At 43.9% G+C, this 23,080-nt stretch overlaps 1 protein-coding gene across 1 annotated transcript in view; it reads left to right on the top strand.

The window, feature by feature from the left end:
• LOC120846093 (zinc finger protein 699) overlaps positions 1–23,080 on the top strand; it is an 83,086-nt gene that overhangs the window by 362 nt on the left and 59,644 nt on the right. Inside the window, exons 2-12 of the mRNA XM_042286446.1 lie at positions 132–169; positions 274–319; positions 432–484; positions 4,947–4,995; positions 6,019–6,065; positions 6,557–6,602; positions 7,601–7,685; positions 8,914–9,076; positions 10,603–10,815; positions 17,160–17,273; positions 17,500–17,623. Of these exons, the coding sequence (XP_042142380.1) occupies positions 132–169; positions 274–319; positions 432–484; positions 4,947–4,995; positions 6,019–6,065; positions 6,557–6,602; positions 7,601–7,685; positions 8,914–9,076; positions 10,603–10,815; positions 17,160–17,273; positions 17,500–17,623 (978 nt within the window). The remainder of the gene's footprint in view (positions 1–131; positions 170–273; positions 320–431; positions 485–4,946; positions 4,996–6,018; positions 6,066–6,556; positions 6,603–7,600; positions 7,686–8,913; positions 9,077–10,602; positions 10,816–17,159; positions 17,274–17,499; positions 17,624–23,080) is intronic.

Genomic DNA, 23,080 nt, shown 5'->3' with positions numbered 1-23,080 from the left:
TAGAAGCACTGCACCCTGTCATCGGTATACCTGAGTGTGTCTGGCTTGTGATCGAGATGATTAGCTTTGACATTGTGACATTAAACTGAAGCGATCTAAATAATGCTCGCGTCTTGGTGTCTTCTTTACAGGTGGTTTTGTGACCCTTTTTGTGGGCTGCTGCCAAAAGGTATTGTTCTTTCAACTATATTCACATTAGAAGAGAAAAAAAAAATTATGAAAATGAATAGGCTTGTGAAGTTTTAACCATCGCCTCTGACACATCTTCCTCAGACTCCTCAGCCCGGAAAAGTAGTGGACAGTATTATCGTACCAAAGAGTAAGTTTTCTTTTCCTTACCACTGAATGCCACAGGTCTAATGTTGAGACTGTTGCATTCTTACCATAGTTTCTACGAGCTCTAGATCTTAAAGTGCATGCAATGTTTTCAGGCAGCACCAGTGTCCCTGTAATCCGCAAGACGTGCCACAACCAGACCTACACTGTGAGTCAGTTGTGTCCTGTAGGGTAGCCACCTTCTCTACTTGTGCACCAATCCGACTTGAGTGCTTATTTTCCCAAGACGGCAGATTATATGGAACAAAATTCTTCCTACGGAAGGAATTTCATGTGCAGCGCGAGCTTGGTTGCTCGACCTCTGTTTAATGACTCGACAGGCGTCAAGCCTAGCCTAAGGTGCCGTGATAGGCCTCCTGCCCTGAAGCTTTGAACAAACCGTGTTTCCCTGTTTTCGGAGAGAATGAGCTCACCGGGTTGGGCCAGAAGGGCTTTGCATAAAAAACTCATTGCTGAGCATTTTCCTTTTGTAGTGCTGAAGAGCGGGGAAAGAAGAAACATTTTCCACGTTCGAAAAAAGAGTAGATTCTACGTCGTAAAACAATTGAAAGTGTGGGATTCGTGACACCACCACTAGGGCATGCGTCTCCTAGCTGTTCCTGGCTCTTGATTCCATACCATCTGGTGTGGCGGTGCTATGGTTTCTTTGTTTGGTCTGGAGAGTGTGAAACAGCATCTCCCATCTCAAGCTCTTGGTGTCTTAGCTTTGGCCCATGTTAAAGGGCAACTGCGCTCAATTTCGGGATAATCAGCGATTTCTCATTAGAAAGCATTAATAAGACACTACATTATTTCCTTCACAAAAAATGGGATATATAGGGTGTCTGAAGTCACCAGGCTCAATCTAAAAGTTGTCGTAAAAATTGACGCTTGCACAAATCAATCCAAACTTCGTCAAAGGTATATTTCACAGGTCAGTTTTTTCTTGTAAAATTACAAAGCGTACCTCTCTTTTTGTAAGAAGTAGGGCCAAAAAGCTTGCCAGGGTCAGCGGCGACGCAGACGAATGAGTTGAGTGGCGGGAAGCGTTTGGTGCACATATGGATTTTTTAAACCAAAGGTACACTACAAAAATATTATGTTCATGTTCATTTTAGTAAATCACGGTCGTCGCGAGCAGTTTTGATAAGGAGGTAGCGCAATCTGTCAATATATGTGCCAAATGCACCCCGATGCTCGACTCAGTCGTTTGCGTCCCTGCCCACCGTTGTCTCTGGCAAGTTTTCGGCCCTCTTCTATAAAAGAGAGGAAGCTACGCTTTATAATTTTACCAGAAAAAATGGACCTGTGGAATATTCCTTTGACAAAAAGTTGAGATTGCTTTGTGCAGGCGTCGACTTTTACGGTCCATTTTAGATTGAGCCTGGTGACTTCAGGCACCGTATATACTGTTCAATCTTAACTCTAAACACGAGCAAAAAATCGAAACCGAAACTTCGGCTTCGTCTGGCAACATTGGCCTCGTGCTGCCAAAAACATGGCTATCACATGGTATGGATGTCATGTGATCCATTACACAACGACGGCAAGATTGGGGCAGTCCACCTTTGGGCGGCTGTGTGCCAGGTACAAGTGTCGTTGGCAGCACTCTCTTCACCATGTTTTGGTGTCTATGACATTTAACGACATCTGCACAACTGCAGCATCAGTCTGTGCACGTACTGTGAACGAAACTCTGAGAAAATAACCATTAACGGTGAGACGACAGCGGTTGTGATGCGGGAAACAATGGGAGGGTCAGACGACTCCCAGGAAGTGCGCTGCACAGGTGCATACACTAATCACGTGGACAGCGCTAAGCGCCGAAAGGAAATATGCTGACGTCACCTGTGACGCTTTCTCGGAGAAGTGAATACTAACAAAAAGGGGCAATGTTGATGACGTTTAGCTCGATGTCGGCTACGCCAACGCCGTAGCCTTAACTGTGCGATTGGTTGCGTCTCAATTTGCCCGCTTGGCGCATTCGTCGTCATCAACATTGCCCCAAAAAGGGGCAATGTTGATGACGTTTAGCTCGATGTCGGCTACGCCAACGCCGTAGCCTTAACTGTGCGATTGGTTGCGTCTCAATTTGCCCGCTTAGCTGGACCGTTTAAGAAACACTTAGAACTAAGTCATAATATTTGACGTCTGGTCTTCCTAGGTAATACTGTAGAGGACACCATTGTTTTTCAGAGGACACCATTGTTTTTTCAAGAACTAAATTTAAACGGAGTTCCCCTTTAAGGCAGTGTCTTAATTTTTGCCATTTTTTTTGTTCATTTCCTGCAATCACGTTTGATACCAGAAACGGAACGCTGCTCCACGTGTGACGGTTTCAGACGTGCAAGTTTGTGATGCCCATTAACAAACAAATCACTCTTCTCAGCATCCCCTGTTCAATGCATAAAGCATATTACCGCATTCCAAAACTTAGCCTTGCTTTCTTTTATTTCTGCTGTCGCGTCATATTCTCGCCAGAGCCATGCATAAGGGAAAACAGTTTTTCTGTCTGTGATGTCGGAAAACTTGTTAATTAGTTGGAGTGTTTGTTTTCATGAGCCCTGTCTTAGCCTTGCTTTCTTTTATTTCTGCTGTGACGCGATATTCTCCTCGCCAGAGCCATGCATAAGGAAAAACAGTTTTTGCTGTCGGTGATGTCAGAAAGCTTCTTAATTAGTTGGAGCGCCGTAAGAGGATGACACCTGGAGAACAGTTTTGAATGAGACCAACTAGACGCATATCCAAAAAGCTAAGGTAAATCTCCGAGAGGACTGGGGCCACGGCCGAACCAATACAATGGTCAAGATTTCATTCAAAAACAAGGAATTTGTATTGGTTCGGAATATGATGGTCAAGATTTCATTCAAAAACAAAAAATTCGTATTGGTTCGGCCGTGGCCCCAGTGCTTTCGGAGATTTACCTTAGCTTTTTGGATATGCGTCTAGTTGGTCTCATTCAAAACTGTTCTCCAGGTGTCATCCTCTTACGGTGCTATGTAGACAATATCCTGGTCTGCACTACCGATTCTTTACTGTCAGCGTTGGTAGAAAACTTAATCTATGACAGTCGCCAGAGCTGCAATTCTCAGTAGAAAGACCTGTAAATGACTGCCTGCAGTTTTTAGATATACAGCTAGAAACACCCTCCAGTTTGTGTTGGCAGTATGGCAAAACGGAAGTCAAACCGCTCCTGCCTTTCAAAAGTTGTCACTCAAAGAATATCAAGGCTGGCATAGTCAGGAATTTAGTAGATAGTGCACTTAGGAAATCTTGTTCGCACTCCATTGGTTCTGCGATCCAACGCCTTTTAACCCGTTTCAGCGTGGCAGGTTTTCCCGAGGATTATGTGTTCAGACAGTTGTTGTACCGGGTTAATATGAGGAAGAAATGTTCAAAGGTTCGTGAATCTGCCAGGCGTGTTGTTCTCCCTTTCTTCCATTGTATTTCTCATAATCTGAAATCAGCCAGCAACCGCTACGGCATTAGCACTGTGTTCAGAAATGATTTCAAACTAAATCGGTTGACCCCGTTCAACTCGGCCAAAACTGGATGTACCAAAAAACGTAGAGAAAAAGATGTAGATTGTGTGTCAGGCGTAGTTTACAAGATTCCTTTTGCCTGTGGGTTATGTTACATTGGACAAACGAAGCAGTGTTTGAATGATCGTTTAACTGAACACAAACATTGTATTAGAAACAAAGATCAGTATTCAGAAATGTCAGAACATGTGTTAGAATGTAATAATTGTGTACCTCTTTGGAATTCCACATCGGTTATGTTGACCGAGAGAGAGGATCATAAACGCTTGGTAAAAAAGAGTCCCTCACTATTATTAGCCATGGAAATGCAGTAAATAGACAGTCTTTTAATTCGGACACGGAGTTGAAAAGATTTCTACAAATTTGGTTGTTTGGAGGTCACCTTTATATCTGTGTAGGATGTTGTTTGTTCAAGTTTAAGTTTCACCCCTGCCCCTCTGTTTTGGGAGTGCCGAATGTCAGGGGTTCTTTCTTTGTGAAGTTATCAGGACCTCACCGAGGTGGGTTAAGAGATCTTCCCCTCCCCCCTTTTGTTTGAACTGGAACAGTACCAGTTTTTCTGTTGGTCAATGTCCTCCCTCTCTTGTGTGTTCGGGAAAAAGAAGTTCATCCTCCCCCTTTTTCATTCCTTTTTGGTTTCCGGCCCCTGTGCCCTATAAAACCACGATCTTCTGTCCAATAAATTTCAGCTGTGTTTGAGACTTTGTGTTGTGTTGTCCTTTTCCCCCCCCAGTCTCGGGGTTTTGTTTAAAAAGGAAAATTATTCTTTAGTTTAGGGCCACACGCAAACATTGGCCTCGATATAGTGCTCGTGAACATGTAATTTGTCTCTTGATATGGCTGTTCGAGCATCCTTTGTAACCAGTAACTGGTTGCTAAAAACTTTTTTTTTTTATGATTTTGTGATTATAGTTATATTAGAGGTGCAAGGAGTGTTCTTGTGGCAATATTTTCACTTTTTTATGCTGGGATTTAGAATGTACAGGTCGGTTGCTTGCAGTTGTTTTAACGACTTTACATTTGTTACAGCAGTGCTGTAGCAAAAAGATTTTACTGCTAGTCACATTTGTTGGTATTACCAAATTCCAGGAGTTCTGCGATGGGAAAATATTTGTTCGCAACGACGTCGCCAATTTCCGTAAGTTGTGGTTCTTACGTTTTGTACGCTGCAGTGGTGTCCTTAGTTAGATCTGTTTTAGCATAAAATATGTTACATATAGGCCATAGATTTTCAGCTTCTTATTTATAAGGAAAAGCGGCAGATGTTTTTCGGTGTTTACTCGTTTTTCAGATATCTGTGTATTTTTGTGATTTGTTTTGGGCGGACACTAAAAACGGGAGTTTCGGTAAAACAAATTCTCATAAAAAAACTAAGTTTGCCTAAGAGATTAGGCTCTCAACAGAAACAGTCCTAGCTGGAGCGAAAATTTCCAGAAATCTGTACATTTTCCAGTCTTAACCGACTTTGTATTTTTGACACCAACGGTTGTTTATTAATGTTTTTTGGCTTTAATTATTTTTGTATTTTTGACACCGATGGATGTTTATTGGGGTTTCTTGGTGAAAAACGGAAAGGTAATGGTCTAGCTGGCTCCTAATAGTTTTCTTGAATGTAGATTCCTGTATATAAGAGTCACGTAAAAACTTATCCACTATACCAGGGAAAGAGTAGAAGCAATCAGTTTTGAACCGGGGTTCTCCCAGTTGTTAATCCAAATATGCTCCAACTTTGCTGACAGTACACGTGGGAAAAGTGGGTTTGAAATGTTGTAAAGCAGCACGCGCTCTTGCACATGGGGTGGGTGCGTATGCAGAAAGCGAGGAAGAAAAGAACGAGCACATGCTTCGGAAAAAGTGAGGGGACGCAAAATGGCAGGCTCGAGGTTGGTGCATGCGGCCATAAAAGACGCATACTTTGCGTTCCACTCCCGCTCGAGCGCTAGTACTGTCGGGGCTTTTTCTCGGAGATGTTATGCACAACGATGTGCTTTCAAGGCGTAAAAGGTGTACGAAGTTCCTCTGTGCGACGTCATTGCGAAGCAACATACGCAATGCATTCTGTATCGCCACTGCTTTCGCCACAGTGGTGCAGGAACAGGGAGCGCGGCTTTTATTGTATTGCTCTCGAACCAATTTAAAGCCGTGTCACTTTGTCTTTCAGAAGTTGCGGCATATCCGTGCAGCCTGCGGAGTTCTACGAGCAGTCCTGTGAGTTTGACCATTTCATAAATGCGCACAATTGTTGCCTACATTCTGTCTCGAGTGATTCAAGTGTCACTACACCTGGCGCCGGCTTAGTTTTCAATCTCTGTCTTGGAGTCGAGCTTAATGTTCTTGTACAAGACGATTTTGTTTCTTCTCGTAAAGCATATGGAGGTTTTAGCAGGATCTTTTATACTTGTGAAAAGTTGGATGTGTGTCTGCACTATAGGCAAGGTTGACGGAACTGTGACAGAACATTGCTGTTAGCTCCTTGTTCATTTCAAGTTTGCTGTCTAAAGTGGCTTATACAAACATCAGTCCTTTAGCTGACTGATGTTTCACTATGTGCATGTTCTAGGAAATTTTTTAGACTTCATTATGAGGGGAAAATTTTGTTTTGTTTTGTTTTAGATTTGCATCTTTCCGTTTTATTTTTTGCAAAAATCTGCGTGCGTTTTGTGCGGCAACACAAATTCTAAAGTGGACTTTCCTTCCAGGTGTTGACCAGCCAGGAACATGGAAGACTTCACATTCAAAAAGAAGGTGACCATTTTGGGTTCTTTGACCTCGTATCTTGAAGATAAAGGCCATGTTTTTGCAGATCGGGTTGCCGCTCTCAAAGAATACATTGCATTATTGTGATTCATCGATATCAGTTATTTCAGCTGGAGCTGCAGTTTTGAATTTATTGCGGTCATGCATGGAAAGCCCGCCTACAATATGTTTTATCTAAGCAAAGCTAAGCAGGCGTAAGTTGAAAAGGAATGCTCTGGAAATTCTGGATTGTCCTAAAAAACCTAAATTTTTTTTGATGAAACGTCAAGATGCACTTTCTTGCGTAGGCCTCGACTGTGTGTTTTGTTTTTTGCAGCAGTTGCAAACGTTGGTGTGATCTTTCTGTGATTGGCCTTCACAAGCGTAGGCTTACAGGTTTTTAAATGTGGCTGTACATTTTCTGCGTGTAATTGCAACATAAAATAGGTTAACAATATTGGTACATTAAATGTGTGTCTTATACTAATCTTGCTTTTTATTCGGACATGTCAGCTCTCCCTTCAGAGCTATTGCTAGTGTGGTTTGTGCGCAATGTCATGGGGACAAAAGAAAACAACAAAAAAACCTTTGGATATAAAATATGCAGATTCGACACTATTGCAATGCACATACCGATATTCTAAATGGAACAGAAGCAGAGTGGATTGAGCGGGCAACGGCATGTCGGGAGACATGTGCTGTTAATAGTTAGAATTGGCACCTAACATACATTTTCACTTCCTGATATGTAGAACTTTCTTCTGGCTGCAGTTACTTCCACATGCTACATTTGATTTTCTTAATTGAATGTCTGTACTGAATTCTATTGAACGAAAAGCACTAGTGCCTCCGTTTTTATTTTGAAAGATTATCTTCTCTCACAGCTAAGACAACTAGAATCCTGTTTTATGAAAAGTTTTCAATTGTGATGACGTCATTGGGATGCTTTGATTTATGCTCACTTGTAATGCACTGTTTGTGACACAAATGTATTTGAAATATTTCAGTGCCCGATCTCTGTGGCAACATTGTGCCTTTTCCAAAGTCCGAGCTCCACTACTGCCATCGTTGCAGCTTTTTCAGCTTGTTGCGGTAAGTTTTATTGCATCATTGATGAATTACATAAACTTCAATAACAATTAATAAAAAATTTGCAAAAACAAAATCTAATTTCGGGATTAAAGTGTAGTTTTTAACCCCTTTGCTGCCAGTTATTTTCACAAAAATGCTGTAAAAACTGCAGAAAATTTAAGCACATTGTTTCGAGGCTTCTTTTTTAAATTTAAATCAATTACCGTCAAGTGTCATACTTTCGTGGTAGCTGTGGTCTCGATTCCACCTTGCCAACATTGGCCTCATAATCATCATTGGCAGTAGCATGTCGTCCAATATTATTGGTCGGTATTGCACTTTTATTTTTGTTGCGCTTTTGAAGTAAAAGTGTTGTCGTTTGGGACGTTTGTTGGCACGGCCGCGCTTCCGTAGCGTCACCAAGGACGCCACAGCAACCATGGAGGTAGAAAGCTGGAGGCAGCATGACGCCACCAAAGGTGAAGCCAGAAGTGCGGGGGGGGACACGCCCCCAACGATGACCAAAACCAAGAGACGCGTGTTGTAAGTTTGAACTCTGACTCGGAAATGCAAGAAACAGAAAAACCGACAACGAGATGGCGATAAATCTCACGTGGTACGGGGCAGCGTAAGAACGTAAACAGACAGGACGAAAAATAAGCACACACAAAGAAAAAAGAGACGAGCACGAGGAAAGCACGTAGATGCTCGGGTAACCTCGACTGTCACCTGACGGACTGAGCTTTGCCCGCGGCCTCACGTCTTGTTTACACCAGCTCGGGCGAACTTGAGCAAGACGAGATGTCTGGCCGCCGCCATCAACCATCTGAGGGTGCGAAAAGCGGACCGGGAAAAGAAGTGGAATCTGAAACGTCGGTCGGAGTAGGAGAAGGAAAATTATCAAGGGACGACAGGGAGAGATTGAAAAGGAACGCCACGAAGGACGCCACGCAAAAGAACTTTTCTCTGTTTTTAACGAAGCTTGAGTTGTAGATTTAAACTAATAAACAGTTTGTATTGGGTTAAACCTTGCGGTTGTCATTTAACAACAACACGATTGGGTGAATAGAAGAGCTGACCAAACCAGCTGTTCAGTCAGCTCTCCTTTTCGTCCAATAGCTTCTCCCGGTTTTGGTCATTGTTGGGGGCGTGTCCCTCCACACTTCTGGCTTCACTTCCGGTGGCGTCGTGTCGTCTCCAGAAGCTTCCTACCTCCGTGACAGCAACTTTCTGTTTTTGACTGGGGCAGGGAAGAGAAGTTGCACCACGACAGTCTGCATGGTGGATCTCGCCAGCAATGCCTTCTGTGCCGCCGGTTCTTCAAGAATGGCACCACGCTCAACCAACACCTGTGCCTGCACCTCCAACGTTGCGTTCGCTGCGACGTCTGCTCCAGAATCTTTTCCTCAAAGGTGAGACTTAGCTTGCCGCCGTGAGCCAACTTGAGACATTCCAAAACGCCAATCATCTGGTCAGGTTTTTAGCCTGCTGTTCCGAGTTAATTCGACACAATCCGAGTGGCAGGCTATTGAATGAGCCTCTTTACTGGCCGTTCCATGTCAATCTAAATGGCAGATCATTGGGTGAGTCTTTTACCTTCCCGTTCCAAGTCTATTTGAGACGATCCATGTGGCAGGCTCTTGGGCGAGCCTTTAAACTTGCCGTCCTGAGTCGATCTGAGACAATCCAAATGGCAAGCTGTTGGGTTCAATAGTATCAGATCAAAGTCGGTTGACAAGCTTGCTAGAAAACCTGATTCCTTTTCATAGTGTGCGCTGGGCGGCACTTCCCGCACTTTGCCCGCCTTATGGACATGAGTGGTGGAACAGTTGTAACATTGTATATGCATAACCTGCGGTGAAAAGTGATTCTATTGTGGTTTTTAAGGTAAACATAAAATTCGCGAAAATTTCCGCAAAATTAGCATCGTTTGAAAATGCTCCTTCTCCGTTGCCCATGGATACGTTGACACTGGTGGCGTCAGGAACGTTCTCCGGCCATACCTGCTCGCATGCAAGATACGGAGAAGAACCTTTTTCAAACACTGCTCTTCATTGGAGCCTATCAACTTATAGATCTAAGAACATTGATTGGGTGAGCCTTTCAACTTTCCATCCTTAGTCAATCTGAGACAATCCAAACGACAGGCGATGGGGGGCCAGTGACGTCTAGCGCGGCCTGCAATGTCCGATTCTGGACACAAAGGGCTGCCGTCATTGTAGACGCTGGTGGTGTTTTGCGGCAATATTCATATCAGCTTTTGTCTCGCGTTGATTGTGTGATACGTTACGTTCCCTGCAGAAATTAATCTGTGGTTTGATAGCTTCACACCTTGCTTTCGTGCATTTTTGTCCCAGTACTAATAAAAATTGAAGAAAACCTCATACTGGTTTGTTATTTCAGATCTTCGTCACGGTATGTCTTAGGCTCTGATCAATTCGGCACGTTCTAATCATGGTTTTCCACCTCCGTGCAATTTGCATACCAAGCTGTCTTCGTGAAAATGGAAATATGCTATGTGCTATGCCGCAAGGGCCTTTGGCTGCCACTGTCGACCCATGCTAATTTTAAGTCTGTCAAGCCACCAAAACACTTAGAAATATGTAAACCTCAAATCAGAAAACAAACAAACAAACAAACATTTAAACGCATTTGAACACAGACTATTATATTCCTGGCACCTCACCATATTCGGTTAGGTGCCTGCAGCGGAAGTCGATGGGCTGACTGCGAGCCGAACGCTCTAATGATGTGCGCTTTTGATGCTGTTTGATCGGCCTTGTTAGCTCAATAGCATCAGCTGCGTCTGGACTTAAGCAGAGACAAAGTACTACCAAATCCAGGACTTGTTTATGGAATTCCCAAGTTTCGAAACCTCAAATGTGACTCGAAGCGGCGGAGCATCAGTTGCAACGGGTCTGAACTGTGTCTGGTGCAGGAAGCGAGAGCGAGGCACTTGGAACGCAATTGTGACGCTCCACCAATCGTGGAACCCACCAGGCCCCTCATCCAGCTCCTCCCCCCGCCGCCCCCCGAGCCAGTGGTGGTTGAGGTCGCTCCTGTCGCCAGCAACTTGACCGTCGAGGTGCCCTCCCCTCCCGATGACACGGCGTGTGCAAGTGCATCCGTGTCGCCGCTTCCCGAAACACAGGTGCGACCGAAAAATGTTTTGCATTCACGGACAACATATCCAACATACAACTGTGGTCCTTAGGTGTCTCTTATCAGAAAGGCATTTGATTTCTGTCGTCGTAATTTGAAGCGCGAGTCGGAGGGATCGTTGGCCCTTTGAAGGGGGGGGATTGCTTAAAGCAGTTTCTTAACGTCTTGAGCGGAGATTTTTTATAGCGTTGGCTCGAGATGGTGCATAATGTGCATAGGGCTGGACAGAGATACTCCAAAAAATATTCGGGAATACAAATATGATACATGTGTTTTATGGCCCAAAATACAGATGCTGAGATATATTTGTCTTTTATGCAACGGGATATCCCTGAGATACTTCCGCAATAACGGCGATAAAGTGTTCCAGAGTTGCGATACAGATACTTATAGAAATGCATTTGTTCCCGAACGGTGCTAGTTCGGGAGGGTGTATAGTTTGTGGCGAATATGAATAGTAATTCATGCTTGTGCTCTTCTTTTGTATTACGGCATTGTGTGCTGTTCCCCTTACCTCAAACTCTTTATTTATCATTAATGCCGCCAAAGAAAACATGTCACTCCTGTTGAACCACATAGTTACAGAACTGTAAGGACTGCGCGCCAAGCTTGATAAAAGTCGTCTGCCCGAAATGAACCTTGTTTTGCCATCTCAAACTGTCGTCTTTTAAGCTTCTGAGTCACCCATAGTGTAGGGAGATCGGACAACAGGACCATATTTTTTGTCACTCAACTCCTTTAGAGCGTTCTCTCTGCTAAGTTGGATAGAGTAGAGGGCTTTGTGAGAGGAACTGATTTTGTTATTCTTGCTTGTAACCTTTTTTTAAACCACAGCCCGTTTTTAAATGTTGGTGAGTGAGATGAATCATGTATGTATGGGTGGTTTTATATAAATTACGAAGCAACTTGCACCAAACAGATGTTTTTATCTTTTAACTTAAAAAAAAGCAACAGATGTAACAAGATACCTAAGTCTGGCAAAGTATCACGATACAAGCGATACATCTTAAATCTATTTCAGTACTGAGATACAAATATCTTTTTTTAAGTATCTTGATACAGAGATACAGATACTCTAAAGTATCTCTAGGATACTATTGCAGTACATTTGTATTGCGATACTGCCCAGACCTCATTGTGCATCAAAATTTCAGAGAATGAGTTTACCCCAGTAAAGATTTAAAGAAATGAAAGGGGTACTCGAACGCTTTTCATAGAAGCTTGTTTTTAATGGCATATTGTTTCTTGGCCTTTAAGTCAATAAAAAATGACTGGTTCTGGATGGCAAGACGTCCTAGTGAACTCGCAGCAATAGAAATACTCAGGCATTATTTTCTCTTGGGGGGGTGCGGGGGGGGGGGGGGGGGGGGCAGGGCATTCTTGGGTCTTTACCACCTCCATAAAAGGCATGGACGTTCCAAACGTTAGTTACTATTATTGCTCTCTTTATATGCGTTATGCATTATATTTTGACAAAACTAATCTTTGCATGTAGAGGACATAATTACAGCATTTATTGTTTCAAAACAAACACTGTCCGACAGTAGCCCCCACTGGTGTCTGCTCCAAGGTGCAGAAAGAAGGGTGTATCATAATTTTAGGGTAGATCTCTAATAAAGAAATCGGCAGCCCGTGAGTGTAATTGTTTTTTTTTTTTTTATATGCTTAGAGCCTGTCAGTTGACTTGTCACCATAAATAGACAATCTCTGACCCCACTTAAGTGCCCCTTTAAGAAGGATGCAAACCTTGAAAACCAAAAAATCACGCAAAAAACTTCTGAAATTTGACTCCGCACACACCAAGCGAATTGTTGCCAGTACGTTGGGGGCGGCTCTGAAGAAGTCTTGAGACCACACAGCAGGAGAGAGCTTTAGCTTCCAGGTGCGGAGACTTCGTGCTTCAGGGTACGCGATCGTCGAGAGCATGTTAAAACCACATCAACGAGGAAGTCGAAACTGAACAAAGATTTGATCCGTGGTAATGCCCTACCTTCACCGTCTATCCCATAACTTTAAAAGAGTAGTCGCAAAGTTTGAGGTTTCTCAGTGCTTCTCAGTGCCTGAGAAACCTGAACAGTAATGTCCGAAAATCAACGAGCAGCAGGATACCCATGACCCATGTAAAATCAATCATGCACGGAGGTTCATGGAATGTCACAGCCGCATCATATACGAAATACCGTTGTCATGTGGAAAAGTGTATCTGGGAAAATCTGGGGGGTGCATCAATGTTAGAGTCAGGGAACATGTACTTTTTCTTAAGTCAATGCCAGCACGCCATCTTATGGCGAATTCGCGTGGTTCTTTCTGCGCGCTCTCGAGCGCTCTTTCCAGAGCGCACGAAATCGGGTGGTTGAAAGAGAGTGCTGTGGCCTGATCGAGTGGTTCATTCCGAGGGCGCCTCTCCCTCTCAGAGCGCTCCCTGGCACTCCGACTGTAGCCGTCGGAGTGCGGAGCGGCGCAAGCGTCACGTGGTACTTAGACGGTGATCACGTGGTTTTGTTGATGATGACCGGCAGTGGTCTGTGGTGGTGTGCGGGGTACGGCATGACGGCGATTGATATGTGGTTTTACACAGTGCTTGTGCATTCGACAGTGCGGAATTACAACGGACGGGACGACATTCGTTTGCGACTGTAACAGGAAGGTCGACGTGTGAAGTATTCCCAGTGCTTTCACGAGATCGTTCATCTCACAGCGGTGAATCCGCTAAGCCTAATCGAAGACGCAACAGCTCGCAGAGCTCGCCGCTGTTTTACCGGGTTTTGTGGTCGCTTCAAGAAATTTTGAGGTTTGATGAAAGTGCGTTCAAAGGTTTGTGTTGTAAAATAAAGGGAGAGCCATATATAATGCACTGTGATCTGTGTCACATTGCGATGCTTGCACGATATTTCGCCTTGAGAAAAATGCGGTTTATTAACGATTTTATATTTGCCTGCTCTGTCGTACGCATGACCGCTATCGCAGCGCGTTCACTGTCGAATGTGCGATGAGTTGACAACTGTTTCCAAGCGTGGGCTTTCATTCCGTTCTGCAAAAATCAATTCGCATACTGCTGATCTATTTTCTTTTTTTTTACATGTCGATGCGTAAAACAATTTACGCCACAACCGTTATTTCATCACGTTGCGAGCGTAAATTTTGCTATATCGTCCGCCGCACGCCGTAAGATCCAATGTCCATAACTTTTACTTCCGTGACTGGTCTGAGAATGTCGCAGCGCTCTGAAGCCACCAGTTGTGATCGGCTGAAAAGGATCCCGAGTAGCTCTGGCGGCGAGGAGGGGGCGCTCTGCTGAATCGAGGTCAGAGGAGAGAGGCGACCACCCGAATTCACCATTACTGTGCATGAGATTGCGGGTGCACACCAATGTTTTCCAAGACAAAGGTGCTTAAACATTTTATGCAACAAAAGACTAGAGAGGTGTACGAGGCGTTCAAGATCGCGAATACGGGCCTAGCCTTTGATTGCTCGAACAGCGAAAGAGCTTGAATTTTTTAATTTTAGTCCCTAAATTATTGTCTTCTTTCTCCTTTTTCCTTCTTGTGATAGCCAGTACCCCAAGGGTCACCGTCACCTCTGTCGTTCTTTTTCTTCCTTTTTGTGGTAGCCAGTACCCTTTGGGTCACTGTCATCTTTGTCTTTCACATGTGAATATTTATACATGTAGATATATCCACTTGGGAATTGGTTATTAATGTGAATTGTCATTCATTTAAAAGGACTCTCAGAGAGAGGTTAATTTTTGTAACTCTACCTTCTCTCCCTTCCTTACTTTATTAATGTAAGTGCACTTACATCTTTCTTATCTTTTACTACCTCTTCATTAAAACCTCAGTTGTGAGTCAGCGCTCTTTCCTTCCTGTTGTCTCTTCCTTCCTTACCTTATTTGCACTGTTTAAGTCAACATGTCTAACCAACTCACCCAGCAACTCATTCTGGCTTACCCTGCTAAATCCTGCTACATTAAGCCCAAATCTGAGGAACTTGCACAAACATTGTGGCAAAACTTAATTTCACTCGATTAATACTGAAAAATTTGATCTCTCTGTCATTGTCGGACACTGACAGTACTCTAAATTTTCGCAGTATCTCTTGTTTCTAGTCCAGTCTGGCATGTAAATTAGCTTTGTTGAGTGCCCTTTGCCGCAGTGCATCCGAATGCTAAAGGGAAAGCATTCCCCTAGAGTAGAGCTGTATATAGGGAGAGTTTGGCGAGTCTATGATCTTGCCGCTGTAATGCACCCCCCGCCCCCTAAGTAAGCCAATCAGCCCGTGGCGCAGAGCAAGAGGGGCGAGTGCATGTGCGTGAACTCCCGGTGGCTCCCAGTTTAGCAGGAAGGGTCGCCATTTTCTTTCCTTCGCCCGGAGGAATGCATGGGATCGACATCCAAATTTCGGTTCTTTCCTTTTCTTTGGCAGACTCTAGCAAGAAAATGATATAGTGGTATTACTCGGTGGCTTAAAAAACTAACAAAGTAAGCTTCTGTACGTTTGAATGCGAACTTTGATTCAGGTGAAAAAGAAATGAGCCCAGAGCAGATGACGCACAGCCTCAACAGTGCTGCCCGACAGAGTTGCGTCAAAATGGCAGTTATTTCCTCTTTGCTCCCTCCTTCCTCTCGCTCCTTCGGCGCCCTGCTCCCTTTCCTTCACTTTTCTCCTCTCCAGCGCCTTGGTCGCCACACCCACTGGCCAAACTCTCCCAATATACAGCTCTGCCCCAGAGCGGTGCATTAGAAATGCAAGCATCAGGCATATTTTTAAAAAAGGCAACTTCGTGAGTGTTACTGCAACAGCTTTTAGTTGCAGTAAACATTTCTGAATTAAATCGCTTCCTCGAGCGAGAGTACTTATAAAAAAATTCATATGAACTGCTCTACAGCTTTATTTTTATTTGAACCCCATTGTTTAGTTCTTACCTTTATATATGTTTTATCCACTCGAGGTTCAGTCGATAGAACAAACTAAAACTAAATAAGTTGAAGCAGTAGAACAAACCTTGGGAATAACCTTAACGACTTTGGCTGGATTGTTTTTTGAGAAGGCATACTATTGTTCACATGCCGATCCCTGTTATCATAAGGTTCTACATACAAAGTGTCATTGATTCTCACAATTCAATGACAAACTTTTTTTTATTTTGAATTAAGAATTTTGTTTTGTTACAACCCTTAGAATTTGAATGAAACATCATTTCTTGTGGTCAAGAATATTGTACATTGTTTTAGTGGAATATACTATCTGGTTTACATTTTATTTTATACCTAAAATGACCATTCATAGCAGTCCCTAGTCAATCAGTGTCTTGTTGCCATGTCTAGTACTTTGATGTGCAGCTAAACAGCTAGTTCTTGTTTGAGGAATTCAAACCTGTTGACAAAAGTGTGAAGGCGAAGCATGCATATCCTTTAGTTGGATAGGCCAGCACAGAAATCCTAAAGGGGCACTAAAGACGATTCTGCAATCATTTGTTCTTGGTCATAACTGATTCTACTAGTGCTATCCATCCTAAAAATCTTAAAATTACAATCACGCTCCTCTGATTTTCTCATTAAAATTGTAATGAAAGGTCGTGACACACCTCTTTCTGAGCAGATTTTTCCGCTCAGGAAAGGCGGGGTGATTTTTTACTTTGACGTAGCACGATGGGAGGTAGGAGCCATAGCTTCACTCAACGCCCCTGTAAACCGACAAAGCTTCCTTACCTGACAGAGCTTGAGCTAGAAATACTTCGGCGGACAGTCGATATAAGCAGAGTCCGACCGTACCGCTGGCACCAACCTGGAAATCGCAAACATCGCTCCTCCACAGGTCAGGACTGCTCGGCGTTCGGCTCTCAGAGAGGCGGCTTGCGATTGGCTAAAGAGTGCCATTTGTCACCACACCGACACCCCTGCTTGTGTATACCCCAGCCCCGCCTTTCCCGAGCGGAAAAATCCGCTCAGAAAGGGTTGTGTCCTGACCTTTCATCGCGTTTTTTGATGGAAAAATCGGCGTCGCTTGATTGTAATTTTTGGATTTTCGGGATCTCGCTGCACATAGAATCAGTTATGACCAAGAGCTCTCTCCTCTTTAGTGCCCCTTTATTGGGTAATATTTGCGATGGTATGAATAAAAATAAGGTGTGTGCTTGTGCTGCGGGAGTATGTTTTGCTGTTCTATAATGGACTTTCGGCTGCACCATAAGGTGCTGCAAAATTACTTGGGTCAGTCGCCTCACTGAGCACATAACATAAGCCGATTGAATAACCACTGCCGTTTTTGTTAGGTCCTGGATGCGCAGTAGCTAATTCAACTTCGCATTTTTTGCCATGACTTGCGCACGAATAGACGCCACCGCACAAGCAGACGGATCAAGGCGGGAAGCAGCCCAAGGTCAAATCGCTCCAGATCCGACGCACCCGCCATCCCTGCCCGTACTGCCCGCGCTTCTGCTTCTCCATGGTGCGTCGTATTTCACTTGTTTCTTCACCTTGCAAAAGTTTGTATATCTTTCCATGGGGCCAAATTACCGTCCAAATGACTACAATTTGCCAAATTATTCGCCGGCCAAATTATTTGCCGACCACATTACTTGCTGTCCTAAAGACTAATTTGCCAAATCATAGATTTTTGGTTGGATCTGTGTTAGGATTTAAGCGGTGTGTGATTGATTGATTGGCATCTACAGGGGGCCTATCAAGCTCACCTGAGGCGCAAGCACATCAACATGGCCCCGCTCAAATGTCCCCGCTGTCCCAAGCGTTTCTTCCTCGACCACCAGTTCTACAAGCACCGTTCAATATGTCTGCGCAGTGAGTCCTTTTGGTCGAGCCTGGAAGTTATGCCGCAGTCCATTCAGGACTGTCCGGTCACTGTCCCATGACTACATTCTCTTCCATCAAAATGAGCAATGCTTGCCCACATTAAAATGAGCAATGCTTGCCTACGGTTAAGTATAATTATTGCAAATCCCCGGAGCCTGCAAAAACATCCGAATCATTCAAAAGTCGGAATATTGACAGGACAAAGTAAGCTACTGTTTATTTGCCACTAAAACAGTAGTAAAAACTGGAAAAAGAAATAAAAACTGTACAAATGGCTTGATGGGTTTTCAGCAACAGTGGCAATACTTAGACAGGCTAAAAATACCAGAGGTATTGAGGGAACACAAGAAATTACAGATTAGCCAAGAGCAGTACTGTAAATCCGAGTGGTAAAGGCTCTATACACTGTTAGAGGTTAAGAAAAGCAGGCCAAGCTCTTTCCACAAAGCCCTCCAGCCTTCCCACTTAGCAAAGCAGACGCCAACGAAGAACTGAGGTAAGGTGCAGGGGCACTCACTTCCTCTCCGGTGTTTGCTCTGCTGAGTGGAAAGGTTGAAGAACTCGTTCGGAGGAGCTTGGCATGCTTTTCTTAAAGGGTAACTGCAAAGAAAAAAAAGTTTTTTTTTAAACAGCCTAATTGGGACAAGCATGTCACAAAACAAATGTTCCGCGAAAAAAATGATTTTTTTATCAATATTTACGCCACAGGACGTAATTTAGTACAGTCAGAACCTCTCCACATTTGAAACTCCCGCTCTTTCGACCCCCGCGGAAGAGGAGTACGCCCCGCCCTTCACTCTCCTTGCGTTGCGGAGTTGGACGCACTGCACGGACGCAGCGTCTCAACTTCCGGCAAGATCTGGCAACTACGCCAGGCCGCGGTACTGGCGTTACCGCGGTATTGTTTTGGTTCGACGCGGTTTGCGAGCACATGTAGCGAGGACGTGACCGGAGAAGTGCCCCTGTGATGTTCCCGGAAGACGGAAAGTATCGTTCGTAATCGTCGTGCGCGCTTTGAAAGCGAAGGGAGTCACAGGATCCACGAGTGCGCAACCACAAGCCAAGGTTCACGACAGCGCTGCGTTGGTTTCGGCGATCTCGTTCTGTTTGGTGCAACACGGCGATGCGACAGAGCTGAAACGTTCGTAGTGTGTGTAATGCGGTGCTAACACGGAGCGCAAATTGGTTGTTGTGGGGTTGACGTTCAACCAGTGAAGTCCCGTCGTCGTCAGCTGATCCAGTCAAACTGGTCCGGGAGGACGCTGGGAGCGTTTTTAAAAGTAAATCTGCCTCGTTCTGTTTCAAAATGTGGAAGTTTCCCGACGCATACCGTGAGTAAAAAGCTGCGGGCGTTTTCAACAGAATTACGTCGTTTTAATTGAACAATGGACTCCGAATTGTTGTCCTAAATCTGCCGTTTTTATGCTTCGTGTTGGACTGCGTTTGTACAGCGACGTGTTGCATCGTGCGGTGTGAATAAATTTGGGCACGATTTCGTACCTGCCTACAGATGCATGAACTGAGGACCATTTTTACGTGGTGGACATAGTGCTTTTTTATTTTCTGTCTAGTCGCGGACGTTAGGTGCACACGGGGCGAATCTCGACGGCCTCCAGAGCGATATGACGAGAACGTAACTAGACACGTTGGTCGCTACGCGAACGCCCGATTGCCTCCAGCCTAATAGCATTCCTTTCGGGGCGACATGGCTGCTGGAAGGCTCACTGTCCGGATCACACATCTGACATCTCCGAAAAGTCAGCATTTGCAAGCAAAAAAAAAAAAAAAAAAAAAAAAAAAAAAAAGAGCACGCTAAGCAAGCGAAGAGGAAAACGAAAGAACCGCGCTATGAAAGCCAAAACCCCGCGTCGCTTCCTATCACTAACACCTGCGACAGCTACTAAACACACACTACTTCACTTCAAGAAGTCTCACTCAAGCACCTGGGTCAGCACGAAACGACGAAACACTGATCACTTCGGTGAAACGATTAGTCGAGGTACGCGAGACAGGCGGGAGCAGAGACTTCGGCGGCCATGAAAGAATGGTGAAGCTTTTGTTTGGTTTGTTTGTATGAATCCAAACGGAAGTGCCCGTCTTGTAAACCTTTTGTAAAGGATAATAACTCTCATCACATGGGTTATTCTTTAAACGTAAAAATATGCCGCTCAAAAGGAAATTGCAACATATAACAAAGGTTTAACAACCGGATCTAAACTGTCAATCAAACTCCTAGCCAATGAGAACCTTTTGGGATTGACGTCACATAATCACAACTTCGTGGCGCGCGATTTAAAACGGACGAAATAGCCGCAAACTAAAATGAGTCTCACGCAATAAATATTGCTGTAAAAAATGTTTTTTCTCGCGGAAAAATTGTTTTTTGACATGCTTGTCCCAATTAGGCTATTTAAAAAAAAAACTTTTTTTTCTTTGCAGTTACCCTTTAAGGGGGGAGACTACCCAATAGGGTTAACTTTTTAACTTATGGCTTAATATGAATGAAATTTAGAGTATATACTGGAAGTTGCAAAGCAGAATGCAGTGCAAAGATTCATCAGTGTACATGAGTTGTAAAATAACTTGTAGTCATTTTTATCAGGAACACACCGACTTTGTTTAGGAAAACTATCGTTCGGAAACTGATGTAATACCGAACACTTTTCTACTCTAGATCTGCAGCAGAAGGCCTAGAGAGTGCAGCTGTGAAAAGAAAATTTCCAAAAAGGAATTTACTTCATGCTAACATCGGAGTGAAAAATCAAATAAATTTTTTTGCCTTTTATGCCAAGCACAAAATCTTACCATCTTTTATAAAAGACATCCACAAAGTAAAAAAAAAATTCCATAGTTGCACTGCCCATAAAATTGCACTTAGGAAAAACAATAAGCGAGTCTTTCCTCTTGTCCCATTAACAAACAATAGTTTTCCTAAAATGAAATTTATGCCAAAATGTGGAACGGAGAAAAATGTGTTCAAAGTGTTCCAACCCATACCTTTTCTTCAGCTTAAATGGACCGAAAATAATTTATAAAAAATTAGCTATGCGGTGTAAACTAATGAAAATTTCTGGAAATACTCTCCAGGTGCTGGTGGATGTAAATATGACATTTTTCAAAATAAACTTTTTTTGCAGAAATTTTTTTTTCTGGGTAGTGTCCCCCCTTAAGTTAACAAACCTTGCAACAGAGTGCAGTGACTTTCATTATTGCCGCAAGTATTGTTTGAATTATCAGGAATGCTTCGAAACATGACGCAAGATAAAATTATGATTTGCTATATGAATAGCTTCACATACAAAGCAAATATTTTATGATTTGCTCTGTACAGGCCTGCTGATCATAAGCAGGTATGCCACAGATAAAACATTGGTGAAATGTATTTCACAAGTTTATTCGTCCCTAGAAAATGTTGTTTATTGTGCACTGTTTAGGTAGCCATAAGTTTGTTCATTCAGGAAAACAGTTGTCTATTGTGGTCTATTAAGCAGGGTACACACGAGCGATAAGAACGGACGTCGCACAACAGCTTTCATAGGAACTTTTTACGGACGCTGTGACGAGGACTCGTCCCATGCTGCCACGTCACAGCTTCCGCGCAAGTTGCTATGGGAACTTTTGCGCTGCGCCCGTTTTCAGTGCTTATGTGTCCCTTGCTTTAGCCCCGTTGAGCACACTTCTTACCGAGCACCGGTGCATTGTGGAGAAGCAACACCCGCTGAAGCAAGCACCGCGAGTGTTAATTCTCTGCAGTGCACCGGTGCTCGGAAAGAAGCACGCTCGACGGGGCCGCAAGATAAAAAAGTATGAATTTACACGAAAGTGCCATTTGAATTAAGCTGCTTATAATAAATTCAAAACATAGCGGTACAACCAAACTTTTAAAAATTGTTTGAATTGGCCAGAAGTATGAAATTTAAGAGATTGATTTGTTGCAAGCCTATTTTATTGTATAACTTACGTTTGTTATGCAAAAAATAATATTCCAATTCTTTTGATGAATAGGTTCTTATATCTACATTGGATAAGGTCAAGCTATTAGGTAATTTTAGGAGTGTTATTATTTTTTTTAGGAGGAACTCTTCCTAAAAAGCTGTTCTCTTCATCACATACCTTTATGTCGCAATGAACTGTGTTAAGGTTGCTCGCTTTTTCGAAGAATTTTGCGTGGTGACGGCTTGTTTTCTGAGCTCAGTCGAGTGCTCCACTGCGTGCGCACTGTAACGTATGTTGCAGTAAATTTATTGCAGCAAGCGCCTCCACAGCCTAGCTTGTGGCACAATGTGGCAGTCGCTCCTCAAAATGAGCCGTTCTCGTCTGTAGCACACTTCTTATTCACTTACGGGTCATCGATGGCAATCATGATATCAGTCGGCCTACACCGACCAACGTCGCAGCCGACCCACGCAACGTTCGGTCGCGTGACTGCGAGGCAGATGACACTAAGAGCAGACCACAAAAGGACCACGCGACCCTGCTGGCAGTGATGTGATTGCTGCGCCAATTGCGCCAAACTGCGCCAAGGGGCTAACGCTGCTACATCCTGCTACATTTCGCCAAAATATGGATAATCTGCGCCAAGCCTGCACCAAAGGACCAGTTTTGGTCGCCTTTCAAAACCGAAACTAAACTGAGTACCGCAATCCGACACAAAGTACTCTGCATCAATCGTGATGTTGTAACCCTGGAGCTGGGGAAAAGAAGGGACGTAGGACAGGCAAAATACTCCAATCTCAGTATTGAACCAGCTTGCCTGCGCCCTCTCTTTAGTTACATCAATCGCTCATCCGGTCTCGCATGGTTTTTTCCGCCATCTCTTTCGCGCTCTCGTCGTGTCGTGAATGTCGTCTCGCATTTTTTTTATTTTTACAACGATAGATGGCGGGCGTGTGCGGACGCTCCGACGCTAACGTGCTGGGTACCTGCCATGCCGTCACATTGAAACGAAATTACGTTTTTGCGCGGCGGGAGTTACTTTTTGATCTGAAGCACTCGCTTCTGCAAGCAACGGCCGTGGGAAAACTATATTTGGTCCTGCCTGCCAGTCCGCATGTCGCTACAGATATGGAGCTTCCTAAACTGAAACATAAGGACCGCCGCATGTTCATCAACATTCCTCTTCTTGTTTAAAACATACGCTACTACAAAAAAAAAAAAAAAATCCCACTTTAGTTTGAAGATTGTTGTGTCTAAGTATTGATTACCTAGGTTTCTCTTGGTTGGCTTTCTTTCGAGAGTGACCCCCGGTACATGAAAAATTTGTCGCGCGAGAAAGTTGGTGAATCGAAGTGAGCTAAAGCAAATAAGGCAATGTCTGCACGCTGAACCCGCACAGCGCGCTTGTTTGTCTCGAGTTCAGTCATTGCGCAAAGCGCTCCAAGAACGTTTTGACCCTGACTCGAGATGTCGTGCATCGATGCGCTCAGGTTTTTTTTTATGTTTAGC

Source organism: Ixodes scapularis, unplaced genomic scaffold (assembly GCF_016920785.2).
Source record: "Ixodes scapularis isolate PalLabHiFi unplaced genomic scaffold, ASM1692078v2 PGA_scaffold7__128_contigs__length_106722199, whole genome shotgun sequence".
NCBI lineage: Eukaryota > Metazoa > Arthropoda > Arachnida > Ixodida > Ixodidae > Ixodes > Ixodes scapularis.
This window is presented reverse-complemented; position numbering and strand designations above follow the sequence as displayed.